Here is a 21,884-nt window from a genome sequence, read left to right as displayed (position 1 = left end):
TGAAAAAGATGAGTGAGGTAAAACCGTAAAAGTATGAGTTGTGATTGTTTTGTTAGTTGATATTTTCTAGAAATTGGGTAGTACGATTCTTAAGAAGTTCTTAACATTAATTCTTACAAAAAAATAAATGAATAAATGGCTTATATCTTAAGAACCGACTCTTATATAAGAGTCAAATAATCAGTTCTTAGCATTAGTTCTTATCATTTTTCTATCTTCTTCTTTTGAGAATGTCTCTGAAATCTATGATAAGTCGAAAAATTCTATCCGAAACCGAATCCAAAAATTTAGATTTATCCTATTAGGTCCTAAACTCATATACCAGAAAACCTGAACCCGACCCAAATCGGAACCCGAAAATACCCGAATGTTTTATTCTAAAATCCAAATTTTGCCTGAAATTTGAGTTTTAATTGAAAACCCGAATATTTATCTGAAAAATCGGATATTTACCCGAAAACTCGAACATTTACCTGAACATTTATATAACAAGCTACATTCAATCTATTTATACCCGAAATGGACTACATTTATCATATCTCACTTATGGCATTTATCCTAAAAGACTACATTTATCCAATCTATTTCAATTCCACTAGATATATGGACAAAATTTGCCAGAAATCAAGTTTAAAACTATTATGATTTATGTTATAAATTATATCTCATATATGTTTAAAAAAATTTAATTTGCAATAATTATTAAGTTTTCTAAAATTAAAATTGTTAATTTAATTTCATTTTTAAATTAAATTTTTTCTAAGAACCATAAGTTAAGAGCTTACCATTAAAGACACATAAAAATTAAAAACAAAAATACAATCTCTTTAACTCTAAACTTTATAATTTTAATACTAAACTATTGTTAAGAGCCCAATCTTAAGAGCCTACCAATGATGTTGTTTTAAGTGTAGTTGATATTTTTCACAAGTGGTTTGATATTTTGTTATGATATAATATTTTTTCATAATGTACTTAGTGGCTAATAATTTCTGATGTTTTTCATTTTCATGATGTAATAGTGGATATTGATTTCTGATGTTTTTCATAAGATAATTTTTTTTTCATTATGTAATGGTGGCATCTTTTTCATGATGAGAAAAAAAAATCAAAGACCATTTTTAAAAAAACATATCTCAATATAATGAATTCCAAAAGTCATTTGGGTAACTTACTAACCTCTAATTAGTAATATAACTATATCAAATAAGTTGAAAATATTTTGCTATTTATGCTCCTTCTTTTCAACTAGTTTTCTATATATAAAAAAAAAAAAAAACGAGTTTTCCACTAAAACTACAAAAAACAACAACGAGTTGACTTTTCAACGCTCATAGATTTTTAGTTTTTTATAGATCTATAACTTCATCAACGGTCAAGATAATTGATCACAAATCACACTATCTACAATCTCGCCATGTGTCAACAACACTACTAACACAGCACTACCACCGACAATTAAGTGAAATCAGACAATCTTAACTGTCGTGTCCAAAACACAAAAACTCTCTCCTCTTCTCTTCTTCTAGTAGTAACTTTGGTAATTAACAGATTATCAAATTCGAATCTCTGACATTAATGGAAACTCAGATCTTCTCTTAAAAACACACAAAGCACAAATCTTTACAGAGAAACCTCTAAGAAGAAAGAAGAAGAAGAAGATGATTGAAAGGTGTTTAGGAGCTTACCGGTGCCGGAGAATCCAAAGAGCATTACGTCAATTAAAGGTAACGATTCTCTGTCTTGTTCTCACCGTAGTTGTCCTACGTAGCACAATCGGCGCCGGTAAATTCGGAACTCCGGAGCAAGATCTTGACGAGATCCGTCAACATTTCCACGCACGCAAACGAGGAGAGCCTCACCGTGTTCTTGAAGAAATCCAGACCGGAGGAGATTCTTCTTCTTCCTCCGGTGACGGTGGAGGTAATTCCGGTGGGAGTAATAACTATGAGACGTTTGACATCAACAAGATATTCGTTGACGAAGGTGAAGAAGAAAAACCCGACCCGAATAAACCTTACACTCTCGGACCCAAGATATCAGATTGGGATGAGCAGAGATCCGATTGGTTAGCTAAGAACCCTAGCTTCCCTAATTTCATCGGACCAAACAAGCCACGTGTCCTTTTGGTTACTGGTTCGGCGCCAAAACCATGTGAGAATCCTGTCGGTGATCATTACCTCTTGAAATCGATCAAGAACAAGATCGATTACTGTAGGCTACATGGGATCGAGATCTTCTATAATATGGCTCTTCTTGATGCGGAGATGGCTGGTTTTTGGGCAAAGCTACCATTGATTAGGAAGCTTTTGTTGTCACATCCTGAGATTGAGTTTCTTTGGTGGATGGATAGTGATGCTATGTTTACGGATATGGCTTTTGAGCTTCCATGGGAGAGGTATAAAGATTACAATCTGGTGATGCATGGATGGAATGAGATGGTTTATGATCAGAAGAATTGGATTGGGTTGAATACTGGGAGTTTCTTGCTTAGGAACAATCAATGGGCACTTGATTTGCTTGATACTTGGGCTCCTATGGGTCCTAAAGGGAAGATCCGTGAGGAAGCGGGTAAGGTTTTGACCCGTGAGCTCAAGGATAGGCCGGTGTTCGAAGCTGATGATCAGTCTGCTATGGTTTATTTGTTGGCTACTCAGCGAGACGCTTGGGGCAGTAAGGTACGAACTGAATTTGACTGGTTTAAAGCTGTGAACTTGATTCCATTTCATCATTGGTTTGATCTGAAAATTTTTTCTAAATTTGGAAACTTTAGATGTCTCGTCCGTTTATAACATCTCTTGATCACGTAAAGATCGTTTTTTGGCTCACAAATAACAATGTGAGTTGCACTTTGTTGTTTATTATGTCTATTGGTCATCCCAAATGACAATGTGAGTTGCATCTTGTGGTTTCTAACATCTGTGTAAGGTCTATTATTGAAGTAAACTCAAATCTTTGCTTGGTTTGGATTTTGTTGAGCTACTTATTTGAGCCACTGCACTGTTGTTATAGGTGTACCTAGAAAGTGGATACTATCTTCACGGTTACTGGGGGATTCTTGTGGACCGATATGAAGAAATGATAGAAAACTACCACCCGGGTCTAGGCGATCACAGATGGCCATTGGTGACTCACTTTGTCGGTTGCAAACCCTGTGGGAAATTTGGTGATTACCCGGTGGAACGTTGTCTAAAACAAATGGACAGAGCCTTTAACTTTGGAGATAACCAGATTCTGCAAATCTATGGTTTCACTCACAAATCTTTGGCTAGTCGCAAAGTCAAGAGAGTGCGAAACGAGACTAGCAATCCGTTGGAGATGAAAGACGAGCTCGGGTTGCTTCACCCGGCATTTAAGGCGGTTAAGGTACAAACCAATCAAGTTTGAATCGGATCTGCGTTTAGGATTTGTGCTCTGTTACTTGCCATATTTATGTCTTACGTCTTTGCTTCTTGTTGTACTAAGATGGATGATAAAAGTATTGTGCAGAGACATCAGTTTATTCTTTGGTTTTACGTTGTCTCTACTTCTAGAGTTCTATTACGAAATCAAAATGTTGTTTTTCTTCCTTTTTTATTTTGTAATCCATTAGAACTTGAGATTTTGTAGCTTCATGGATCAATAATCTGTGTTAATTTAATTCAAGAACTTTTTTAAAAAACCTGATTTCTTATTTAACTAAACTATCAACTAATTATTTATTTTTGGTATGTAAATGTCAAAAATCATATTGAGTATAGTTCAAAAAATTAAATTTGGTATGTGGTCAGATTCTTATGTAGTATGGGGTTTTTTTTTACGAAAATACGGGCTGTTATTATGGATAGGCCTTATAAAAAGCCCATGTGAAAACTATAATCCCGGCCTAATATATGGAATCCATAATATACAAAAATCCAAGATAATTCGTAGATAATGGTGGGAAAAATAGTTTGTGGCCAAGCAATTTCGGGTTGGGAGAATCAACAAAGATACAAAAAAGATTTCTTTCTTCTTTATAAAACGCAATCTCAAATGTTATCTCATTTATAATTATTATTATTATTTTTTTTTTTGGTTTTGTGTGTGTGGTTTTTTGTTTTTAGTAAAGAGAAGATATATCAAAACCCTAATTCTCATGACTTCAAAAACCCTAGATTTAGTAAGCTCATCAAACATTTTCCATTGGGGGAAGTTTTTAACATTTGGAGAATTTTGCATAATAAAAGCAGAAGATTAAACAGTAAATATTTTCAAAAAGAGAATAAAATATTAACATTATTTTTCTATTTTTATTCAAAATTTCTTGAAAATTCTTGACAAAAACTTATCAAAAATAAACATTATTTTTCAAATTTTAACCACAAATGATTATTACTTCTTCAAAAAAAAAAGAAAAAAAAAACTGTTTATACGTATTTTGTTTGGGTTGAGCCCCTGTTCTAAAAATCGGCCGCTTAGGCGCTGATCGGAGGGGAACAACGACAATTTTTTCCAAATCGGTAATAAAAATCGCTGGTCCGATTTTTTGTCTGCCTAGATGGTGCCTAGCCCTTTTTTTTTATATATCTAAAATTTAAAACGTCCTATATATTCGTAATTTGTATAAAAATCATAAATTTGAGCTTAAAATCTTGTTTTCATGTGTTTAATGCAATTTTAAAAACAATATAAATTTCTTAATTTTAATTGATTAATATGTTTTGAAAATATTAAATAGTCCTAAAACTAATCCCCGATTAAATCCCGTTTAATCTCCGATTTTCTTGCTAGGCGTTAGGTCCACTCTCACCGCCCGACTAGTAGGGCTGGGCACAAGGCAAGTACTTGCTAATTTTTAAGTACTTGTGACCCGCCTTAGTCCGTATAAGTAATTGAAATTTAGGTTTGATACTTGACTCGTCTGAGCAAGTACTTGCTATAATAAGTACTCGTTTCAAATCTTATTACTTGCAAGTAACTTGACCCGACTTGTTACTTGCAAAGTAACTTGACTCGGCTTGTTACTTGCAAGTACTTGTACTTGAACTAAAGAATTTGAATATAAAAGCAATCTAATACTACTTGGGCTAGAGTTTTACTATTGGGTTTAATGGACATTACTATGTTGTATTGTTAGTTTCACTTATTTGAAATCAAGAGAAGGGAAATAGCAACAAATCACGGGTACAAGTAATTATTGTATCAAGTATCAAATAACGAGTCGGGCAAGTATTAAAACAGAGCGAGTAACAGGGCAAATATAAAAAAAAATTATGATATTTGGTACTTGATCCTTACTTGCAAGTAGTAGAATTTACTTAATTGTTACTCGACTTGACTATAGCGAGTACTTGAATTTTTAAGGCAAGTACGAACCGAGTAGCGGGTACAAAGCGAATAACGAGTACTTATGTTCGGACCTACCGACTAGCGCCTAGTGATTTTTTGAACACGGAGTTGAGCCAATAAAACGTCAGCGTTTTAGAGCGCAGCAGCACATAGAGAGAGCCTTGGAAACTTCACCAACTTAGAATCGAGGGTAATTTGGTAATTTCGTCATCATCCTCAAAACCAAACTGAGAAGATAAAATCCCAAAGCAAAGGAAAAAGAGAGTCATTTTTTGTTCGCTCACTGACCTTATCTCTCTCCCAATTCTCTCTTGTTCAAAAGAGAGCAGCCAATTTCTCAATCATAAAAATCTTCACACAAAAAGGGTTAATTCCTCTAAACCCTATCTATCGCTATCTCCTTCCTCCACAAGTTTGGTGGAGAGAGAGTTCGATAAATTCTCAGTAGCAAAGCGGAAATGGACTCTAAGTCGGCAACTCCAGAACCAACGAACCCCTTCTACGCTTCGGGGAAATCAGGTTTCTTTCTCGTTTCTATCTTCTTTAATCTGCGTTTTTGGGAATAGGGTTTTTATCGGAAGGGATTTTGTTACAGGAAAAACCTATGCTTCTGTTGTCGCCGCCGCTGCTGCTGCAGCCGCCGATAAGGAGGATGGTGGTGCTGTGAGTAGTGCCAAGGAGTTGGATTCCTCGTCGGAGGCTTTGTCTGGTAATTCGGATAAGGTTGGAGCTGATGATTTATCTGATAAGGAGAAGCCGAATTTGGAGGGTGACGGGAAAGTTTCTGACGAGGTGGATGATTCTGCTATTCCCGAGGCTACTCCGAAGCCTGAGGTTGTTTCTGATGGTACAATTGAGGAAGATGGTGTGTCATTGCTATCTCCGAAGCCGGAGGCTGTTTCTGATGGTCTAGTGGTTGTGGAGGAGAATAAGAAGGTTAATGAGGACGTGGAAGATATTAAAGACGATGGTGAGAGTAAGATTGAAAATGGGAGTGTTGATGTTGGAGAGAAACAGGCTTCCACAGATGGAATAGTGGTGGATGAGAATCCAGAAAGGGAGAGTGAGAGTAAAGTGAAGGATGTGGGAGAAGAAGATGTTGGAGCAAAAAAAGTTGATGAGGTAACACAGGCAAGTGGAGCCAATGAGGAGGAGAGTGAGTTGAGTGGAAAAGTTGATGTTGACGATAAAAGTGATTATGTCATTGAAGAAGAGGGTGTGAAGTTAACTGATAAAGGAGACGTCATAGTGGACTCGTCCCCTGTAGAATCTGTGCATGTTTATGTGGCAAAACCAGGGGTGGCTGTTGTAGGAGACGCAGAGGGAAGTGAGGAGTTGAACATTAATGCTGATGCTGAAACTCTTGAAGTGGCAAATAAGTTTGATCAAATTGGGGATGATGATGGTGGTGAATTGGAACCTGTGTCTGATAAGGCCATTGAGGAGGTAGAAGAAAAATTGAGTAGCGGAGCAGACTCCTCTAAATTAGAATCTGTGGATACCAATGCTGCAGAGCCAGAGGTGGTAGCTGTCGAGAGCGGGACTGAACCAAAGGATGTGGAACAAACTAACGGATTGGAGAAGGGTATGACTTATGCTGAGGTAATCAAGGCAGCTACTGCAGTAGCTGACAATGGAACCAAAGAGGAGGAGAGTGTGTTCAGTGGCGTAGTCGATGATGAAGAAGAAGGTGTTAAGTTAACCAACAAAGGAGACTTTGTGGTGGACTCATCTGCTATAAAAGCTGTGAATGTAGATGTGGCAAAGCCAGGGGTTGTTGTTGTTGGAGACGTAGAGGCAAGTGAGGTGCTGGAAACTGATGGTAAGATCACTGATGTGCATAATAAGTTTGATCCAGTTGGCCAAGTTGAAGGTGATGGAGTTGAACGTGAATCTGTTAAAGCCACTGAGGAGGGAGGAGAGAAGTTGACTAGTGAAGGAGACTCTGTGGTTGATTCATCTGTGGTGGAATCTGTTGATGCTGATATCAATGTTGCAGAGCCAGGGGTTGTGGTTGTCAGGGCGGCGAAGGAGGCTGTAATTAAGGAAGATGATGGAGATGATGAGGTTGACAAGACCATCCCAAATATTGAGGAACCTGATGACCTGACTGCTGCATATGATGGAAATTTTGAATTGGCTGCTAAGGAAATGTCAGGGGCAGCCAAAGTAGAGCCTGACGAACCAAAAGTAGGTGTGGAAGTAGAAGAATCGCCCGTTTCTGAAAGTTTAACAGTGGGTTCGGTTGATGCAAAAGAGGATTCAAATCCTGCAGCTCAGTCACAGTTTGAAGCAAACCAAAACCCAGAAGTTCGGGAAGTTTTCGAAGGGGACAATGCTGAAGAGGGTGGAAACAAGCTCCCAGCCGAAGACATTGTTTCTTCTCGTGAGTTTAGCTTTGAAGGTAAGGAAGTGGACCAGGAACCTTCTGGCGAAGGTGTTACCAGGGTTGATGGGTCTGAAAGTGAAGAAGAAACTGAAGAGATGATATTTGGGAGTTCTGAAGCTGCAAAACAGTTCTTAGCAGAGCTGGAAAAGGCTTCTTCTGGTATAGAGGCACATTCTGACGAAGCAAACATTTCTAACAATATGTCAGATAGGATTGATGGCCAGATTGTCACCGATTCTGACGAGGATGTAGACACAGAGGATGAAGGTGAGGAGAAAATGTTTGATTCTGCAGCTTTGGCTGCGCTTTTGAAGGCAGCCACTGGTGGTGGAAGTTCAGAAGGTGGCAACTTTACCATAACATCTCAGGATGGCACGAAGCTTTTCTCTATGGATCGACCTGCTGGTTTGAGTTCATCGTTAAGGCCCTTGAAACCTGCAGCAGCTCCACGTGCAAACCGTTCCAACATCTTTTCCAATCCTAATGTCACAATGGCAGATGAGACTGAGGTTAACTTGAGCGAGGAAGAGAAAGAGAAATTAGAAAAGTTGCAAAGTCTCCGTGTGAAGTTTTTGCGGCTTTTGCAAAAGTTGGGGCATTCGGCAGAAGATTCAATCGCAGCGCAGGTTCTTTACCGTCTTGCACTACTTGCTGGGAGACAAACAGGGCAGTTTTTCAGTCTTGATGCTGCGAAGAAGAAGGCTGTGGAGTCTGAGGCTGAGGGCAACGAAGATTTGAACTTCTCTCTAAACATACTGGTCCTTGGAAAAGCTGGGGTGGGAAAAAGTGCTACTATAAACTCCATTTTGGGAAATCAGAAGGCGTCCATTGATGCTTTTGGGCTCTCAACCACTTCGGTTAGAGAAATTTCTGAAACCGTGGGTGGTGTCAAGATTACCTTTATTGATACTCCGGGTTTGAAGTCTGCTGCGATGGATCAAAGTGCAAATGCAAAAATGTTGTCCTCTGTAAAGAAGGTAATGAAGAAGTGTCCCCCTGATATTGTACTATATGTAGATCGTCTTGACACCCAGACCAGGGACTTGAACAATATGCCCTTGCTAAGGACGATTACTGCTTCTCTCGGTACATCAATATGGAAAAACGCTATAGTAACATTGACCCATGCTGCTTCTGCCCCTCCTGATGGCCCATCTGGCACCCCATTGAGCTATGATGTGTTTGTAGCACAGTGCTCACATATTGTGCAACAGTCTATAGGGCAGGCCGTTGGAGATCTGCGCTTGATGAATCCAAGTCTGATGAATCCAGTTTCTCTTGTTGAGAATCACCCCTTGTGTAGGAAGAACCGGGAGGGAGTGAAGGTTCTCCCGAATGGCCAAACTTGGAGACCCCAGCTGTTGCTATTGTGTTACTCCCTGAAGGTTTTGTCAGAAGCTAATTCTCTTTTGAAGCCTCAAGAACCATTGGATCATCGTAAAGTATTCGGTTTCCGAGTTCGATCCCCGCCTCTCCCTTACTTGTTGTCTTGGCTGTTGCAGTCCCGTGCACATCCTAAGCTCCCCGGAGACCAAGGTGGTGATAGTGTTGACTCTGATATCGAAATTGATGATGTGTCTGATTCTGAGCAGGAAGATGGGGAAGATGATGAGTATGACCAGCTGCCACCATTTAAGCCTCTTCGAAAAACCCAACTTGCAAAACTCTCAAAGGAACAGAGAAAGGCATATTTCGAGGAGTATGATTACCGGGTAAAGCTCCTGCAGAAGAAGCAATGGAGAGAGGAATTGAAGAGGATGAAAGAAATGAAGAAAAACGGGAAGAAGGTGGGTGAGAGTGAGTTTGGTTATCCGGGAGAAGAAGATGATCCAGAAAACGGGGCTCCAGCTGCAGTGCCAGTTCCATTACCCGATATGGTTTTGCCACCTTCATTTGATAGTGATAACTCAGCTTACCGATACCGATTTCTTGAACCCACTTCACAACTCCTAACCAGGCCAGTGTTGGACACCCATGGTTGGGACCATGACTGTGGATATGACGGCGTCAATGCAGAACTCAGTCTTGCTGTAGCAAGCCGGTTCCCTGCCACAGCTACTGTCCAAGTCACCAAGGACAAGAAAGAGTTCAACATTCATCTGGACTCCTCGGTGTCTGCTAAGCACGGCGAGAATGGATCCACCATGGCAGGGTTTGATATTCAGAATGTAGGTAAGCAGCTGGCATATGTGGTCAGAGGAGAAACCAAATTCAAGAACTTGAGGAAGAACAAGACAACTGTTGGAGGGTCAGTGACATTCTTGGGAGAGAACATCGCCACTGGTGTCAAACTCGAGGACCAAATAGCACTGGGGAAAAGGTTTGTGCTTGTGGGCAGCACTGGGACAATGCGATCACAGGGAGATTCGGCCTATGGTGCGAACCTTGAGGTCAGGCTTAGGGAAGCTGATTTCCCAATTGGACAGGACCAATCTTCTTTTGGGCTGTCTTTGGTGAAGTGGAGAGGTGATTTAGCCCTAGGAGCCAATCTCCAATCTCAACTCTCTGTTGGAAGGAACTCAAAGATCGCGCTTCGTGCAGGACTTAACAACAAGATGAGCGGACAGATCACAGTCAGAACCAGCAGCTCAGATCAGTTGCAGATTGCTCTCACGGCCATTCTTCCAATTGCCATGTCCATCTACAAGAGCATTCGACCAGACGCGACAAACGACAAGTACAGCATGTACTAAATATGCGGATGAATGCTGCCGAAGGATCTTTTTTTTATATTACTGGTTTTTAGTTCATGTTTTTTCCCCACTTTAATAAAAACTTTGTTGAAGTTTATCAAAGTTGTATTTTGGTTCTGTTGAGAGGTTCCCGTCGGATTTATCATGTATCAGTAATTCTTCAATTTCAGTAGCCCTTCTCAGCTTCTCTTGCTGTTCTTCAGATAATGGAGCCTAGTTCAGTCTTCTTTTGGTTCTACTTCTCATGTTAATGATGTTGCTTGGCTTGAGTTTGCTAATTTGTTTCTTAAATTTCTGCAGAAGATAGTAAACGCTCGTTGAAGAATCTTTTAAGCAGCTGCATACCCTGTTCATAAGATTTTGTGCTAGAACCCTTATCTCATTGTGTTCTTCACCAGGATCTTACTGTTCTTCCTTGATACCTTGAAGGCAATGGTATGTGTTTTATAAAAATGCTTTGTGATAGATTTTCAATCTGTATAACCTCCGGAAATTATTGGATTATCGTGGTGAAGTAAGCTGGATGATAATAACAGACAAACTCTGAATAAAGGCTATTTCTTGCTTTCTTGGTGGATTATGTGAATATTTGATGTAGCAAAGTCTCTAACTTAAGGATGACCAGAGTCTGCAAATATATGGCTGGCTTTACTCACAATTCTTTGGGTAGCCACAAAGTCATCAGAGGGAGGGATGAGACGAGGAAACCATTGGAGACAAACATGAGGCGGTCAAGGTACAAACCAATTCAGTTTAATCGATCTGGCTTAGGATTTATATCTACCTCTCTTTTTGCGTCTTGTGTCTTTTCCCGTTGCTGAGTCAGAGAAGATCCGTGATTGATGGTGAAAACACTCAAACTTACTGCTCTAATCGTTTCTGTAATTTATAGAGACTTGAATAGGTCCAGAAATCTGATGTGTTTTGTTTTGTCTGATTTGAATCTAACGTCTATATTACTTGTCATTTTCAGACCTGATAAAGCAAGGAAACTTTCAGGATAAGAACGTCCAAAGTCTTAAGTAAACTTCTTTCCCCAGGAGAAACGTTCCAAAGTAAGATTTCCACAATACTAAAGTCCTTGTATACTATTCTCGCTAGTCAGTAACTCCATAGTTAAGACATTGCAATCTTTGCATTAGTGAACTAATTGATTTATTTTAGAAGAGCTTGAAGATTAGATAAATAGTTTTTGCCAAAGATACTCTCGAGAACATACACACACTCACATAACTGAAACAAAAACAGAGGATACAACAGAAAGAAAGTACTGAGAAATTGGGCAATGAGGTAGCCGCTTATTTAATTTTAGCATTATTACTGTGACTGAAGCAAAACCATATTTTCCTTTTAGAAATTTCTCACAGAACCTTCTCTGAAGCTGGCCTCTTGGTGATCTCAGCCACCCACTCGTTGACACGTGGACGCTCGGTGAAGAGCTTCTTGGTGGGAGTTCCGAGCAGGTATTGAATGGCGGGAATGTGGTGAAGATCAGTCAAAGTGAAAGTGTCACCAGCCAAGTACTTGAACTCCTTCAACCTAGCCTCGTAGACATCAAGGACCTTGGCTAACTTAGCTTCTTCTTCTGCAACAACAGCTTGGTCTGTGGTCAAGCCGTAGATGGACTTGAATAATTGTTCCCAAGCAAGCTTTGAAGCCACTGGGTCGAACTGATGAGCTTCTACTTGCATTCCAATGGCCATGATTGCGTACTGAGATATGTTCTTGGGGTCGGCTTGGAGAAGGTTGGTTCCTTGGTTTTCATACTGGTGAGCTATGTACTGAGTAATCGCTCTTGATTCTGCACAAAAAGATCCAATTCATGTTAGTGATTTTGCCTTCTAATGCCTATTGTCAAATCAGATTTGAGATTGAAGATGATGCATGGAAAAGGTTCATACCGAAGAGCTTGAGGTCTCCATCTTCAAAGGCTGGAACTTGTCCAAAAGGCTGAAGAGGAAAGAAGTTCAAACCGAAAACACTTAAGATTCCGACCAGATCATCAAAACAGTTGGTCTCTTGTCTTACAACAACACGTAGATAGATAGATAGATATACTTACGTTGCGGGAGAGGAAAGGCTCCTTCTTGTGCTCACCGTCTTTGAGTTCGATATGAACGAGCTCAAAGTCGAGGTTCTTCTCGTGGAGGGCGATGAGGACTCTCCTGGTGGCAATGGAAGCTGGGTGTCCGAAAACTTTGATACCTGCCATTGATTTGGTTACTAAGAAACTCTTTGAAGACTGAGTAAGAGATGTGATGTTTGATGTTGAAGGTGAAGGTGGTGAAATAAGACACAAGTAGTGATGGTATTTATACAGAAGCATTTCTGCTTTCTCATTAATGTTTAATAGTATCTCTACAGGACCGTCGCAACCAATATTGACTCTTCTTCTTGGAGGATTTTTCAAAGCTGAATTGGATTGATTAACGTTTGATTATTTGCATTTACATTGGTTATGAGATAAAGTTTTAATAAAGCATTCAATGTATTCTGAGAAAAGGCCAAATGACTCAAACTTCCACCTACCGACTTCATCTAGTAACTTGCCTCCTTCTTGGGTTCAGTTTTGTTTCGGGTAATTTGGTGATGCTCTATGTCGGTATGCCTTCTCGGTTTTAAAGGTTTCTCATTTTTTTTTTTTTAAAAACCAAATGGAAAGGTGTTTAGTTTTTACTCCCTCTGTTCCAAATTATAAGATGCTTTTGTTAAAAGCACAAAGATTAAGAAGTAATAAATGTTTATTTATTTATAAAAATTTAACCAATAGAAAAAAGGACAGCAGAATTCAAAAGATCATAAATAAACTAAATAAACATAAATTATGCATAAAAATCTGAAAAAATCTTATATTGTGGAACAAGAAAAAAAGGCTTAAACATCCTCTAATTTGGAACAGAGGGAGTACTTTTTTTTACTTGGTTTAGATAACCAAAGAAGTTTTGGTATGGTTTCTTGGTTCCTTTTGATGTGGAATTCGATGGAAAAATCAACCATATTGATATTGATGCATGGTAAGCATGATCAAATGTATATAACCAAAGAAGTTAAGAAAGTGGATTATTCAAAGGACAATTTGGAGAAAAAAAGACCCTCTTTGACAAATCTGTCGAAAAATACAAAAAAAAAAAAAAGTAAAGAATTTGTAGCAGCCTATCACAGTCCCTTAAGCTGTTCCAAAAGACCTGTCAAAGTCGTCCATTTCTCAAATGCACCAGCCGATGACACGAAAGCAAGCTTCGATGACTCTATATCGTTCTTGTTCACTGCGAAAAAAGGAATCGTAAACCAAGTTTCAAGGAGATCATTACAATGTTTTAATGACAATTTTGATTCTTATGAATGAAAAAGTTAGGTAGAAGAACAAGACCTGATGTAATAAGAGAAGCTAAAGATGAATTAAATGCTTCCACTTCTGTATTCTCTTCTGGGCTTGTACTCAACTGTCACAAGGACACAAGGAAGGACTTTTCAACAAACAGTAACATAACCATTAAACAATGTCTACCTTATGTAAAAGAAAAACAATACATATATATATATATATATTTATGTTTTAACCAGTTGTATCCACATTGAACTAATAGATTTGACCTTTGTGAAGAGTTAAAAGGAGCAAGAAATACCTTTGTGAAAGCCAAATTAACGGTTTTGACCCATTCGGTATCAATGCCTTTCCCCAAAACCAAACCTGCAGCTGGTAGATCATTGTTCTCAATGGCTTGTCCTACTTTGCTTAACTTGTAAACAAGATCCTGCAAATACCCTGTAAAATGTGTGCTTTTAGGTTGATAACCAAGAAGACCACAACACAATTTTTTTTTTAAAAAAAAAACACATTTGTCCCCAAAAGAGCAAAACTTTTCCATTTATTTGTTCTGATTACTTCATGTAGCATTGGAGGAAGATAAAGGAAACCAAATCAGATTAGGGATCAATGCAAGTAGCATTACAACATTTCAATTAACTATGAAGACCATAACACAACGAGAAAGCACATTTGTCCCAAAAGAGTTCTCAAAATTTCCATCAATTTGCTCCAATTACTTCATGTGGCCTTGAAGGAAGATAAATGAAACAAAATCAGACTAGGGTTAAATCTAAATGGCATTGGAACAAACCATTTAACAAAGACCATAACACAAAGAGGAAACACAATTGTCCTCAAAAGAGTAAAGCTTTTCCATCAGTTTGTTCTGGTTATTTCATGCGGCCTTGAAGGAAGATAAACGAAACAAAACCAACTAGTATTGGGACCTTAACACAAAGAACAAACATTTGTCTCTAAACTTTTCCATCAGATTGTTCTGATTACTTCATGCGGCCTTGAAGGAAGATAAATGAAACAAAACCAACTAGTATTGGGACCTTAACACAAAGAACAAACATTTGTCTCTAAAAGAGTAAACTTTTCCATCAGTTTTGTTATGTAGCATTGGAGGAAGATAAATGAAACAAAACTAGATCAGGTTCAATGTAAACGACCTTCGAACAAACCAAATTAAACTGTTAAAACTAGAGTATTCTGTTCAATGCAACACACACACACAAAGATGAAAGATTGATAATTTCAATGAAAGATTAGAGGGAAATTGAAGAAGTACCCTTTTCCTTTACAGCAGAATTAAGAACAGCTTGTCTCTCGATCCTCTTCTTCCGATCTTGCTTCACTTTCTCCAGAAGCTCTTCATCGTCATCAGCTTCAAGAATCGCTGCATTCGCGTCGTGTCTTCTTCTGTCATTACTCACGAGACCAATCGCAACTAAGCTGCTCATAAATCCAAGCGACAGTTCCCTTCTGTTGCATAACAGAGACGATGTCTGGTTCTTGCTGTTTCCTGAGTATGCAATTTGGTTCTTCTTCGAAGAAGAGAGAGTAGTGGAGAAGAAAGGGTTTAAGGTTGATGAACAAAGGAGTGATTTCGCCATTTTTGCTTCTCTCCTTCTTCTTTGAAATTTGTACTTGGCATTTTCGAAGAGGAATGGTTTTATTATGTATGGGTTTAAGTGATGAAGATGATGATGATAAGGTCTCTTTGTTAGATTGTTGCGTTGTGTTATTTTCCTCCAATCACTCACTCTCACTATTTTTTTTTCATTTCTTTTCTTCTTGGATATTTTAAAATTTTCTCAAAATGAAGCATAATTTGTGTGTGTGAGAAATTGATAATATAAATACTAATAGAATGTTATAATTATATATTTTTTAAAAAAATCATACAATGGTAGCAAGTTTATATTACATTTTCAATTCGCTAGAACAATATTTTGGAAACAATAAATAAATCAAAAGTCGGAAAAATTTAAGTATTTTGCGTTTCAGATTTTGGTATAAGATGTGTTAGTTGATAATTGATTTAACTTGCTAAGCCCAAATTTTTAAGAAATTCACAAAGTAAAAAAATGATACGTACTGCGTACATGTGATAAATGTTATATAATTTGTGTGGAGTTCATCGTTGTGCACTTATCCTTTTACCTCTATATTAGGGCAGGTATCCGCGCCTTGCGCGGTAAGTCGATGTTTTCGATGTCGAAAAAAATCTCATTCCATTCATTGTCAGGAGGTCCTTCTTCATTCCGATTCCCTACGGCCACAACCCTTCCAATCAGATCTGTATTTAGAATTTTTGAATCAAATACAATATTAGAACAAACAACTTTCTATGATATTTGAACTAAATGAGGGCGGTATGGTGTGCCTTCTTACCGACGCATATATTTGTGTCCAAAGAGCCGCTTTTAATATCTTCAAAAGAGGCAAACTTGAAGAAATTGTCATAACTCATAGGTTGGATATTCCTAAACCAAGTCGTCGATTTCCAGTGTATCATAAAACGATGATCGGTAGGCCTAAATGTTCCAATCACGCGACTGAGAGAGAAACTCGACAAACTTATCCATGATATTTCTGTCAGTCTCATAGAGAAGATGTCTTCGAATTCAATACCCATAGCGGCATGTATTTTCTGACCCTATATATGTAGATATATATGTATCTTTTTAATTAGTCAGTATATTAACATATATAAAGGTAAAAAATTATATTATGATGTAGAAAAAATACCTTGTTATCAACTAAGATCAAATCAATGGTCTTGTATCAAGTGAAAGGACATGTGAACTTTCTTAAAATTTTGACTTTAATTTTCCACTCATGAATATAAGGATTCAGAGCAGAAACATCAAACAGACACTCTCTCTTACCAATTCTCTTTTTAATAGCATGTGAACGTAGATGAGCCATCGTAGGAGAGATGCAAAGAAAGGTTTGTTTTTTTCAAACTTGGAAAGCAAGGGAATGTCGCTCTCTATATATATAGTTTAGTTGAAGAGTTTTCGAAGATGCTAAATTACCTTTATCATAGATTTTCGCTTGTAGTGATAAAGGTAAATATCTATAACCATTATCAGTAAGTTTAATTATTGACAATTTGTGTTCAGTATATATCTTATTAACAATTTGTGTTAAATATATATAATACTATTAATTAAACCGACATAGTAAGCATCATAAGATTTGGTTTGACGAACGTTATATTTTACATGTTGTTCGTAGGAATCATATCGAACTAATTACGCGCCATTCACGTACCATGACGTCAATAATCTCATTAGTATTGGACGTGAATATTGAGAGGATAATAACTGTTTAAAGTTAATATGAAAGAGTACTTAGGATGATCAAATCCTCAATATCTCGAGATAACGTCGCATTATTTGATAGTATATACACTGTCAATCCAATTTGTTTTTTATAAGTCAAACTATCGCCTAGGCACACGAAACATCAATATTTCGTTTGATCGCAAGCAGCAATTTCGTATGAGATAGAAGATAAATATGTTATATATCGGAAGTTTCTAAATATCGATCGATTGACAATATTATCATTTATGTATGAGATACAACAAAATTATCTAAGATATCATGTGAGTAATAAGATTGTGACAATAGAATACGATATTTCAATAGAACGTAAACGGCCAAAGTATTGTAAAATGTAAAAAGGAAAAAAACCCATAAGAATAAAAAGTCATAAAGTAAAATATCCCCAATCAGAAGCCAGAGATAATTATTTCTTCTTTGGAACACTTGTGCGAGTCCGCTTCCTTGAGATCCTATTACGAAACAAAAATTTAAAACCGTTATTATATAAGCTAGTCATGGAGAACACGCGTAAAACTAAGAATTCATAATATAACGACTCACGATGTCCTAAACTCAGCAACTTCTGGAATGCCAGGATTCAAACGGATTTGAGTGCATTATGTTGCAGTTATAGTTAGCTTATCTAATATACATTAAAAACTTATTATTATTCTAGAAGATTATGGTAATCACAGCAAATCAATAAAATAAAAATCAGGATACAAATGCGTACGTACCTTGAAACACGTCCACGACACCCCATCGGATCACACAAATAATAACATCGTATTGCCACTTTTTAAAAGACTTGTAGAAATTGACTGCCTCATAACCGACCAATTCACACTTCAAGACATTATTACTATAACACAACAACATAAACTTAGTGTCAATATATATATATATATATATAAAAAACACATTCACATATTAAGTTATAAGACAAAAAATATGTACCTGGAGTCACAAAGATCAAAAGAGATTTTATGATGCACGGAATAATCATCCAATTTGACAGCTTTACGTTCTTCGATCGTCTTACCATCACAACCATCGAGGTTCTCTTCCTCCGACTCAGACACAACGCTATATTCTGAGTCAACATCCTCCTCATCATCTTCGACGCCGTCTTCATAATCGTCCTCTTCCACTTCATAGAAATCATCATCGGACTCAGCCGCACAATCACTGTCATCGCATTCGTCATAGTCATCTACAAAATCGTACTCGTCCTCGCTTACCTCAGAAGCATCATCGTCAGTACTCGCAATGCGATCGTTGACCTCGTCAGTGTCAGTATCTTGTTCATCGTTCTCAATCTGATATTCAGGACCATCTTCTACACGACCTTTGTCTTCGGTACACGACGCTTCGTCACTATCGCCGTCACCGGTCAGCTCTTCGACATCATCACTGTTGTAACCATCCAACGACCCGGTACTCACAGTTTTGACGATATCTCCAGGAGGCTTTAGGTACGTCTTAATCAATCTTTTAAGATAAAAAAATTTTGGTAGAGAGTCACCATCCTCGGAACCGTTGTCCTTTTTATAACCATCCAAACGATCCAAAGTTAGAAATTCACTAACATGAATGACTTGCCCGATAACATCTGAGAATTATTTATATAAATGTTAGTATCACAATTATGTTTAATCCATTAACAAATAAATTTAAACGTTATCTTAAAATACTTACCAACCAAGTAATCATCAGAATGAACGCCATCCGTTATCTTTTTTAAAATCAACGAAATCAAAGAAACAATCATCGCGCATAACAGACGCTATATCGATTTCAGTTGAGTACAGAACAATTATTTTGTATCGATGATTAGTGGCCCTGCACGAACCATACTGCTCAACAACCTTAAAATCTTTAAAATCAAACCAATCACCAGAAGTAATCTTAGAAGCATAACGATGGTAAGCACATCCTCTAAACGAAGCCTGCACCTTTGTACCCTTCCAAAAAAAACCAACAAAAAGAGAAAAACATAAAAAGGATGATTAGAACAGAAATCCAACAATCATAATATAAGGAAAAAAACATTAATTCACAAACCTTACTATCGGACAGGATTACTTCTAGACTTGTGCCAAGTCCACGCTCTTCATGGTGCCAGACATTCAGAACCCGCACCCGGATAAGCCAATCAGTCTTAGAAGAATTCAAGATTGAAACATCGTCAAACATCCTGTACCTCATCACCTGGAAAAATTAAGTAATGAGAAGGATCAGAAAGGGCTAAATCGTTACATAAAGCAAGAATATCATAACGAAGTTGTAGTCATTATCTAATAAAGATCCTTACACTGGGAACAAAAAATCGAGTATGTCTAGTCGCTAATCACGGTGGTATATGGTAGAGATATATACGGATAGACTCAACCAAAGTCATATAATTATAGAAAAATAACATTTTAAAATCGTCGTGATACACACACAATCACAAAAAAATCGGTAAATATTACAAAAACATTATATTCATCTCCAAACTTCGCGGTTACCAAATAAAATACTGAGAATATTTAGTATAACATTTAAATACTTTTTTAAAAAAGAAACTAACATAATATGGAACATATAATTACATAAAGAGGAAAAACCGTAAACGATATCCACAGATTATTCCGCTAAAATATCAACATTCATATATTCACATATTCATTCTAGCCAAAAAAAAAAATGGAAACATCTAACTTCCTATGAGCAAAACATATAGACATATATAATAATTATAATACGGAAATTTCTATAATCAGCAAAACGGAAAAATAGAAAACTGTTTAATAGTATAGAATATTTGTATATCAATATTCAATACAATCTCGAAAAATTTGGTAGTAAAACAGAATAAGTAGTTCTTATCGTAATAATTTGTGTTTATAATAATTGTTTAAAAGTTTCCGATATTTGTATATATCAATATTAAATACAATCTCGAAAGATTTGGTAGTAAAACATAATAAGTAGTTATTATCTTAACAATTTTGTTTGTATAATAATATTATATAGTATAATCTCTAATTACAAAAATAATGATTATGTGTATAATAAAATTGTATAGGATAACCTCAAGTAATACATACCATAATATAGTCTATTTGTTAAGATCATATCAAATCAACCACAAAGATCATATAAAAAAGAAAATGAGATATATATTGCTATAGTTATTATTGATATATATGTGTTTCAACTTGATTTATGTAACTCAAATTATTAATAACATTTAAAATAAACGGATGCGATATTTCATCATTATTAACAGCATACGTTTTAAGGTTAATCGTGCTTTATTTCTCTAAGAACGGGTAAATTGGGTATAGCTAAACGAATAAGATAGTTTCAAATACGCTATAGTTCACATGATATACCGATATAAAGTGTCATGCCGTCGATTAGGTATAAACCATCGCATATATATTCGGAGTATTAATATTCTCAATAGCGAATATTTTTCCGGTAAAAAAATTAGAATCAGAATATGGGTAATATTATTCCCAAGACGATAAGCTCAACATATTCAAAAATATTTCATTCATTAATACGGAAAAGATTTCGTTTACTAATACGAATTTAGTATAGTAAACAAGATATCATAACCAAAACCTAAAAATACATCGAGATATCAATAACACGATAATGATAATTATAAGTCCGGAAACACATCTTCCAGTCCATATCGACTTGTGCCCTCTTTTTCATACGATCCGGACCACGTCGCGACCGATGAATAATCTTCATAGATTCCATAATATAGAACACATCATACTGAACAGATTTAAAGTTTACATATCACATAAATAAATTTAAAACAATAAAACAATGCGTTATAAAAAAAGGCAACACGTAAAAGAATACAGATTGTACCAAAGATAATAAGGCCGCACAGTCGATTGATTGATGATCGTAACTATATGATCACGCAATAGTAGAGCAATAAAATTAATTTTGTTTTTGGTAAAAAACGCATAAATCAAGCAAGATTAGGGACATACCTCAGTTTGGTTTGAGCTTCGTTTGCAATTCCATGATCCAAAATGTTTATGCTTGTACCTGAGGAAAGAAAGAAGTGCTAATCAAAGTCGTCATGAGAATTATCATGCATATATAAAACCAAACAGCTACGAAAATCAAAACATGTAATCGACCAAACTATAAACCTCGCGTAAACAACTCATCACGAATTGGCAAAGATCTTTGAGATCTTACTTTCCAAGTGACCATAACATATAAAGAAGAAAAAAAAATCGACGACGATGCATCATAGAAAGGACCAAATTTGAGGTACAAAAAAGTACTATAAACCATAATTGCTATGCATAAAAATCAAGCCGTGATGTATGAGTTTCAAGGGAGGCATCCTATATTTATAGGATTTTTCAGCATAAAGTTTTAGAGTTTTACATATGACGGTGTAAATTATACCCGTAAAAGTATAAGCCCAATAAGCGAATGAACAAATTAGGGTTAAAGAAACGAAAATCGTTTATTTTCTTTTTTCAGAATTTCGTTTTTTTTTTAACAAAATGGAAATTTAACTAATTTAATCTAATTAAAGGGAAGGGGGTAAAAACGACTGCTCATATTCTGAGAGCGAACGTGAGCACTTTTGACTTCTCCTTTAATATATAAGATATAGAACAATGAATCGATCATTGTAACACTTCACAACTCAATTACAAAAGAAATTACAACAAATTTTTTATCTCCTCGCGTTCTTTATTATTCCGTATCACAAATCTCAAACCTTCAACATGTATAAAAGTTTTTCTATTATTTAAATTTTATATTCACCATAATTAAACACTTATTCATAACATAGGGTTTAATTT

The 21,884-nt window shown here is 36.6% G+C and overlaps 6 protein-coding genes and 1 long non-coding RNA gene across 7 annotated transcripts; 2 read left to right on the top strand and 5 right to left on the bottom strand.

The window, feature by feature from the left end:
• The first annotated feature begins 1,409 nt into the window (after positions 1 to 1,409).
• LOC9310978 (xyloglucan 6-xylosyltransferase 2) lies at positions 1,410 to 3,661 on the top strand. Its single transcript, XM_021022310.1, has 2 exons — positions 1,410 to 2,678; positions 3,013 to 3,661. The coding sequence occupies exons 1-2, from the start codon at positions 1,662 to 1,664 to the stop codon at positions 3,385 to 3,387; spliced, it is 1,392 nt and encodes a 463-aa protein (XP_020877969.1). The 5' UTR covers positions 1,410 to 1,661; the 3' UTR covers positions 3,388 to 3,661.
• Positions 3,662 to 5,572: 1,911 nt separating this feature from the next.
• On the top strand, positions 5,573 to 10,617 carry LOC9308903 (translocase of chloroplast 159, chloroplastic). The gene is made up of 2 exons (XM_002874864.2): positions 5,573 to 5,829; positions 5,906 to 10,617. Exons 1-2 carry the CDS (start codon positions 5,769 to 5,771, stop codon positions 10,390 to 10,392), a joined length of 4,548 nt encoding a protein of 1,515 aa, XP_002874910.1. The 5' UTR covers positions 5,573 to 5,768; the 3' UTR covers positions 10,393 to 10,617.
• A 913-nt stretch (positions 10,618 to 11,530) lies between these two features.
• Positions 11,531 to 13,018, bottom strand: LOC9308902 (glutathione S-transferase F2). Its single transcript, XM_002872787.2, has 3 exons — positions 12,455 to 13,018; positions 12,294 to 12,342; positions 11,531 to 12,193 (listed from the first exon to the last, which is right to left on the bottom strand). Exons 1-3 carry the CDS (start codon positions 12,716 to 12,718, stop codon positions 11,754 to 11,756), a joined length of 753 nt encoding a protein of 250 aa, XP_002872833.2. The 5' UTR covers positions 12,719 to 13,018; the 3' UTR covers positions 11,531 to 11,753.
• Positions 13,019 to 13,373: 355 nt separating this feature from the next.
• On the bottom strand, positions 13,374 to 15,480 carry LOC9308901 (thylakoid lumenal 16.5 kDa protein, chloroplastic). The gene is made up of 4 exons (XM_002872786.2): positions 14,997 to 15,480; positions 14,019 to 14,158; positions 13,763 to 13,835; positions 13,374 to 13,658 (listed from the first exon to the last, which is right to left on the bottom strand). Exons 1-4 carry the CDS (start codon positions 15,319 to 15,321, stop codon positions 13,549 to 13,551), a joined length of 648 nt encoding a protein of 215 aa, XP_002872832.1. The 5' UTR covers positions 15,322 to 15,480; the 3' UTR covers positions 13,374 to 13,548.
• A 218-nt stretch (positions 15,481 to 15,698) lies between these two features.
• LOC9308900 lies at positions 15,699 to 17,204 on the bottom strand. The gene is made up of 2 exons (XM_002872785.2): positions 16,103 to 17,204; positions 15,699 to 16,007 (listed from the first exon to the last, which is right to left on the bottom strand). Exons 1-2 carry the CDS (start codon positions 16,344 to 16,346, stop codon positions 15,874 to 15,876), a joined length of 378 nt encoding a protein of 125 aa, XP_002872831.1. The 5' UTR covers positions 16,347 to 17,204; the 3' UTR covers positions 15,699 to 15,873.
• Positions 17,205 to 17,344: 140 nt separating this feature from the next.
• LOC110227709 lies at positions 17,345 to 17,935 on the bottom strand. The gene is made up of 2 exons (XR_002331394.1): positions 17,781 to 17,935; positions 17,345 to 17,686 (listed from the first exon to the last, which is right to left on the bottom strand). It is a non-coding gene; the product is annotated as an uncharacterized LOC110227709 (long non-coding RNA).
• A 43-nt stretch (positions 17,936 to 17,978) lies between these two features.
• Positions 17,979 to 19,743, bottom strand: LOC110227456 (glutamic acid-rich protein-like). Its single transcript, XM_021021555.1, has 2 exons — positions 18,742 to 19,743; positions 17,979 to 18,655 (listed from the first exon to the last, which is right to left on the bottom strand). Exons 1-2 carry the CDS (start codon positions 18,812 to 18,814, stop codon positions 17,979 to 17,981), a joined length of 750 nt encoding a protein of 249 aa, XP_020877214.1. The 5' UTR covers positions 18,815 to 19,743.
• Positions 19,744 to 21,884: the final 2,141 nt, after the last annotated feature.

This window comes from Arabidopsis lyrata (assembly GCF_000004255.2).
Source record: "Arabidopsis lyrata subsp. lyrata unplaced genomic scaffold ARALYscaffold_6, whole genome shotgun sequence".
NCBI classification, from domain to species: domain Eukaryota; kingdom Viridiplantae; phylum Streptophyta; class Magnoliopsida; order Brassicales; family Brassicaceae; genus Arabidopsis; species Arabidopsis lyrata.
Note: the sequence above shows the minus strand (reverse complement) of the source record. Positions and strands in the feature narration are given on the sequence as shown.

Coding starts and splice junctions, on each gene's coding strand:
- LOC110227456 (XM_021021555.1), bottom strand. CDS start 18,814: ATGATTGTTTCTTTGATTTCGTTGATTTTAAAAAAGATAACGGATGGC. Junction 18,656..18,741: donor TTCTGATGATTACTTGGTTG/GTAAGTATTTTA, acceptor AATAATTCTCAG/ATGTTATCGGGCAAGTCATT.
- LOC9308901 (XM_002872786.2), bottom strand. CDS start 15,321: ATGGCGAAATCACTCCTTTGTTCATCAACCTTAAACCCTTTCTTCTCC. Junction 14,159..14,996: donor TTCTGCTGTAAAGGAAAAGG/GTACTTCTTCAA, acceptor CACATTTTACAG/GGTATTTGCAGGATCTTGTT. Junction 13,659..13,762: donor AGCTTCTCTTATTACATCAG/GTCTTGTTCTTC, acceptor CTTTTTTCGCAG/TGAACAAGAACGATATAGAG.
- LOC9308900 (XM_002872785.2), bottom strand. CDS start 16,346: ATGGGTATTGAATTCGAAGACATCTTCTCTATGAGACTGACAGAAATA. Junction 16,008..16,102: donor GGACACAAATATATGCGTCG/GTAAGAAGGCAC, acceptor TTCTAAATACAG/ATCTGATTGGAAGGGTTGTG.
- LOC9310978 (XM_021022310.1), top strand. CDS start 1,662: ATGATTGAAAGGTGTTTAGGAGCTTACCGGTGCCGGAGAATCCAAAGA. Junction 2,679..3,012: donor GAGACGCTTGGGGCAGTAAG/GTACGAACTGAA, acceptor CTGTTGTTATAG/GTGTACCTAGAAAGTGGATA.
- LOC9308902 (XM_002872787.2), bottom strand. CDS start 12,718: ATGCTTCTGTATAAATACCATCACTACTTGTGTCTTATTTCACCACCT. Junction 12,343..12,454: donor AGCCTTTCCTCTCCCGCAAC/GTAAGTATATCT, acceptor TTTCCTCTTCAG/CCTTTTGGACAAGTTCCAGC. Junction 12,194..12,293: donor TGGAGACCTCAAGCTCTTCG/GTATGAACCTTT, acceptor CTTTTTGTGCAG/AATCAAGAGCGATTACTCAG.
- LOC9308903 (XM_002874864.2), top strand. CDS start 5,769: ATGGACTCTAAGTCGGCAACTCCAGAACCAACGAACCCCTTCTACGCT. Junction 5,830..5,905: donor CTACGCTTCGGGGAAATCAG/GTTTCTTTCTCG, acceptor ATTTTGTTACAG/GAAAAACCTATGCTTCTGTT.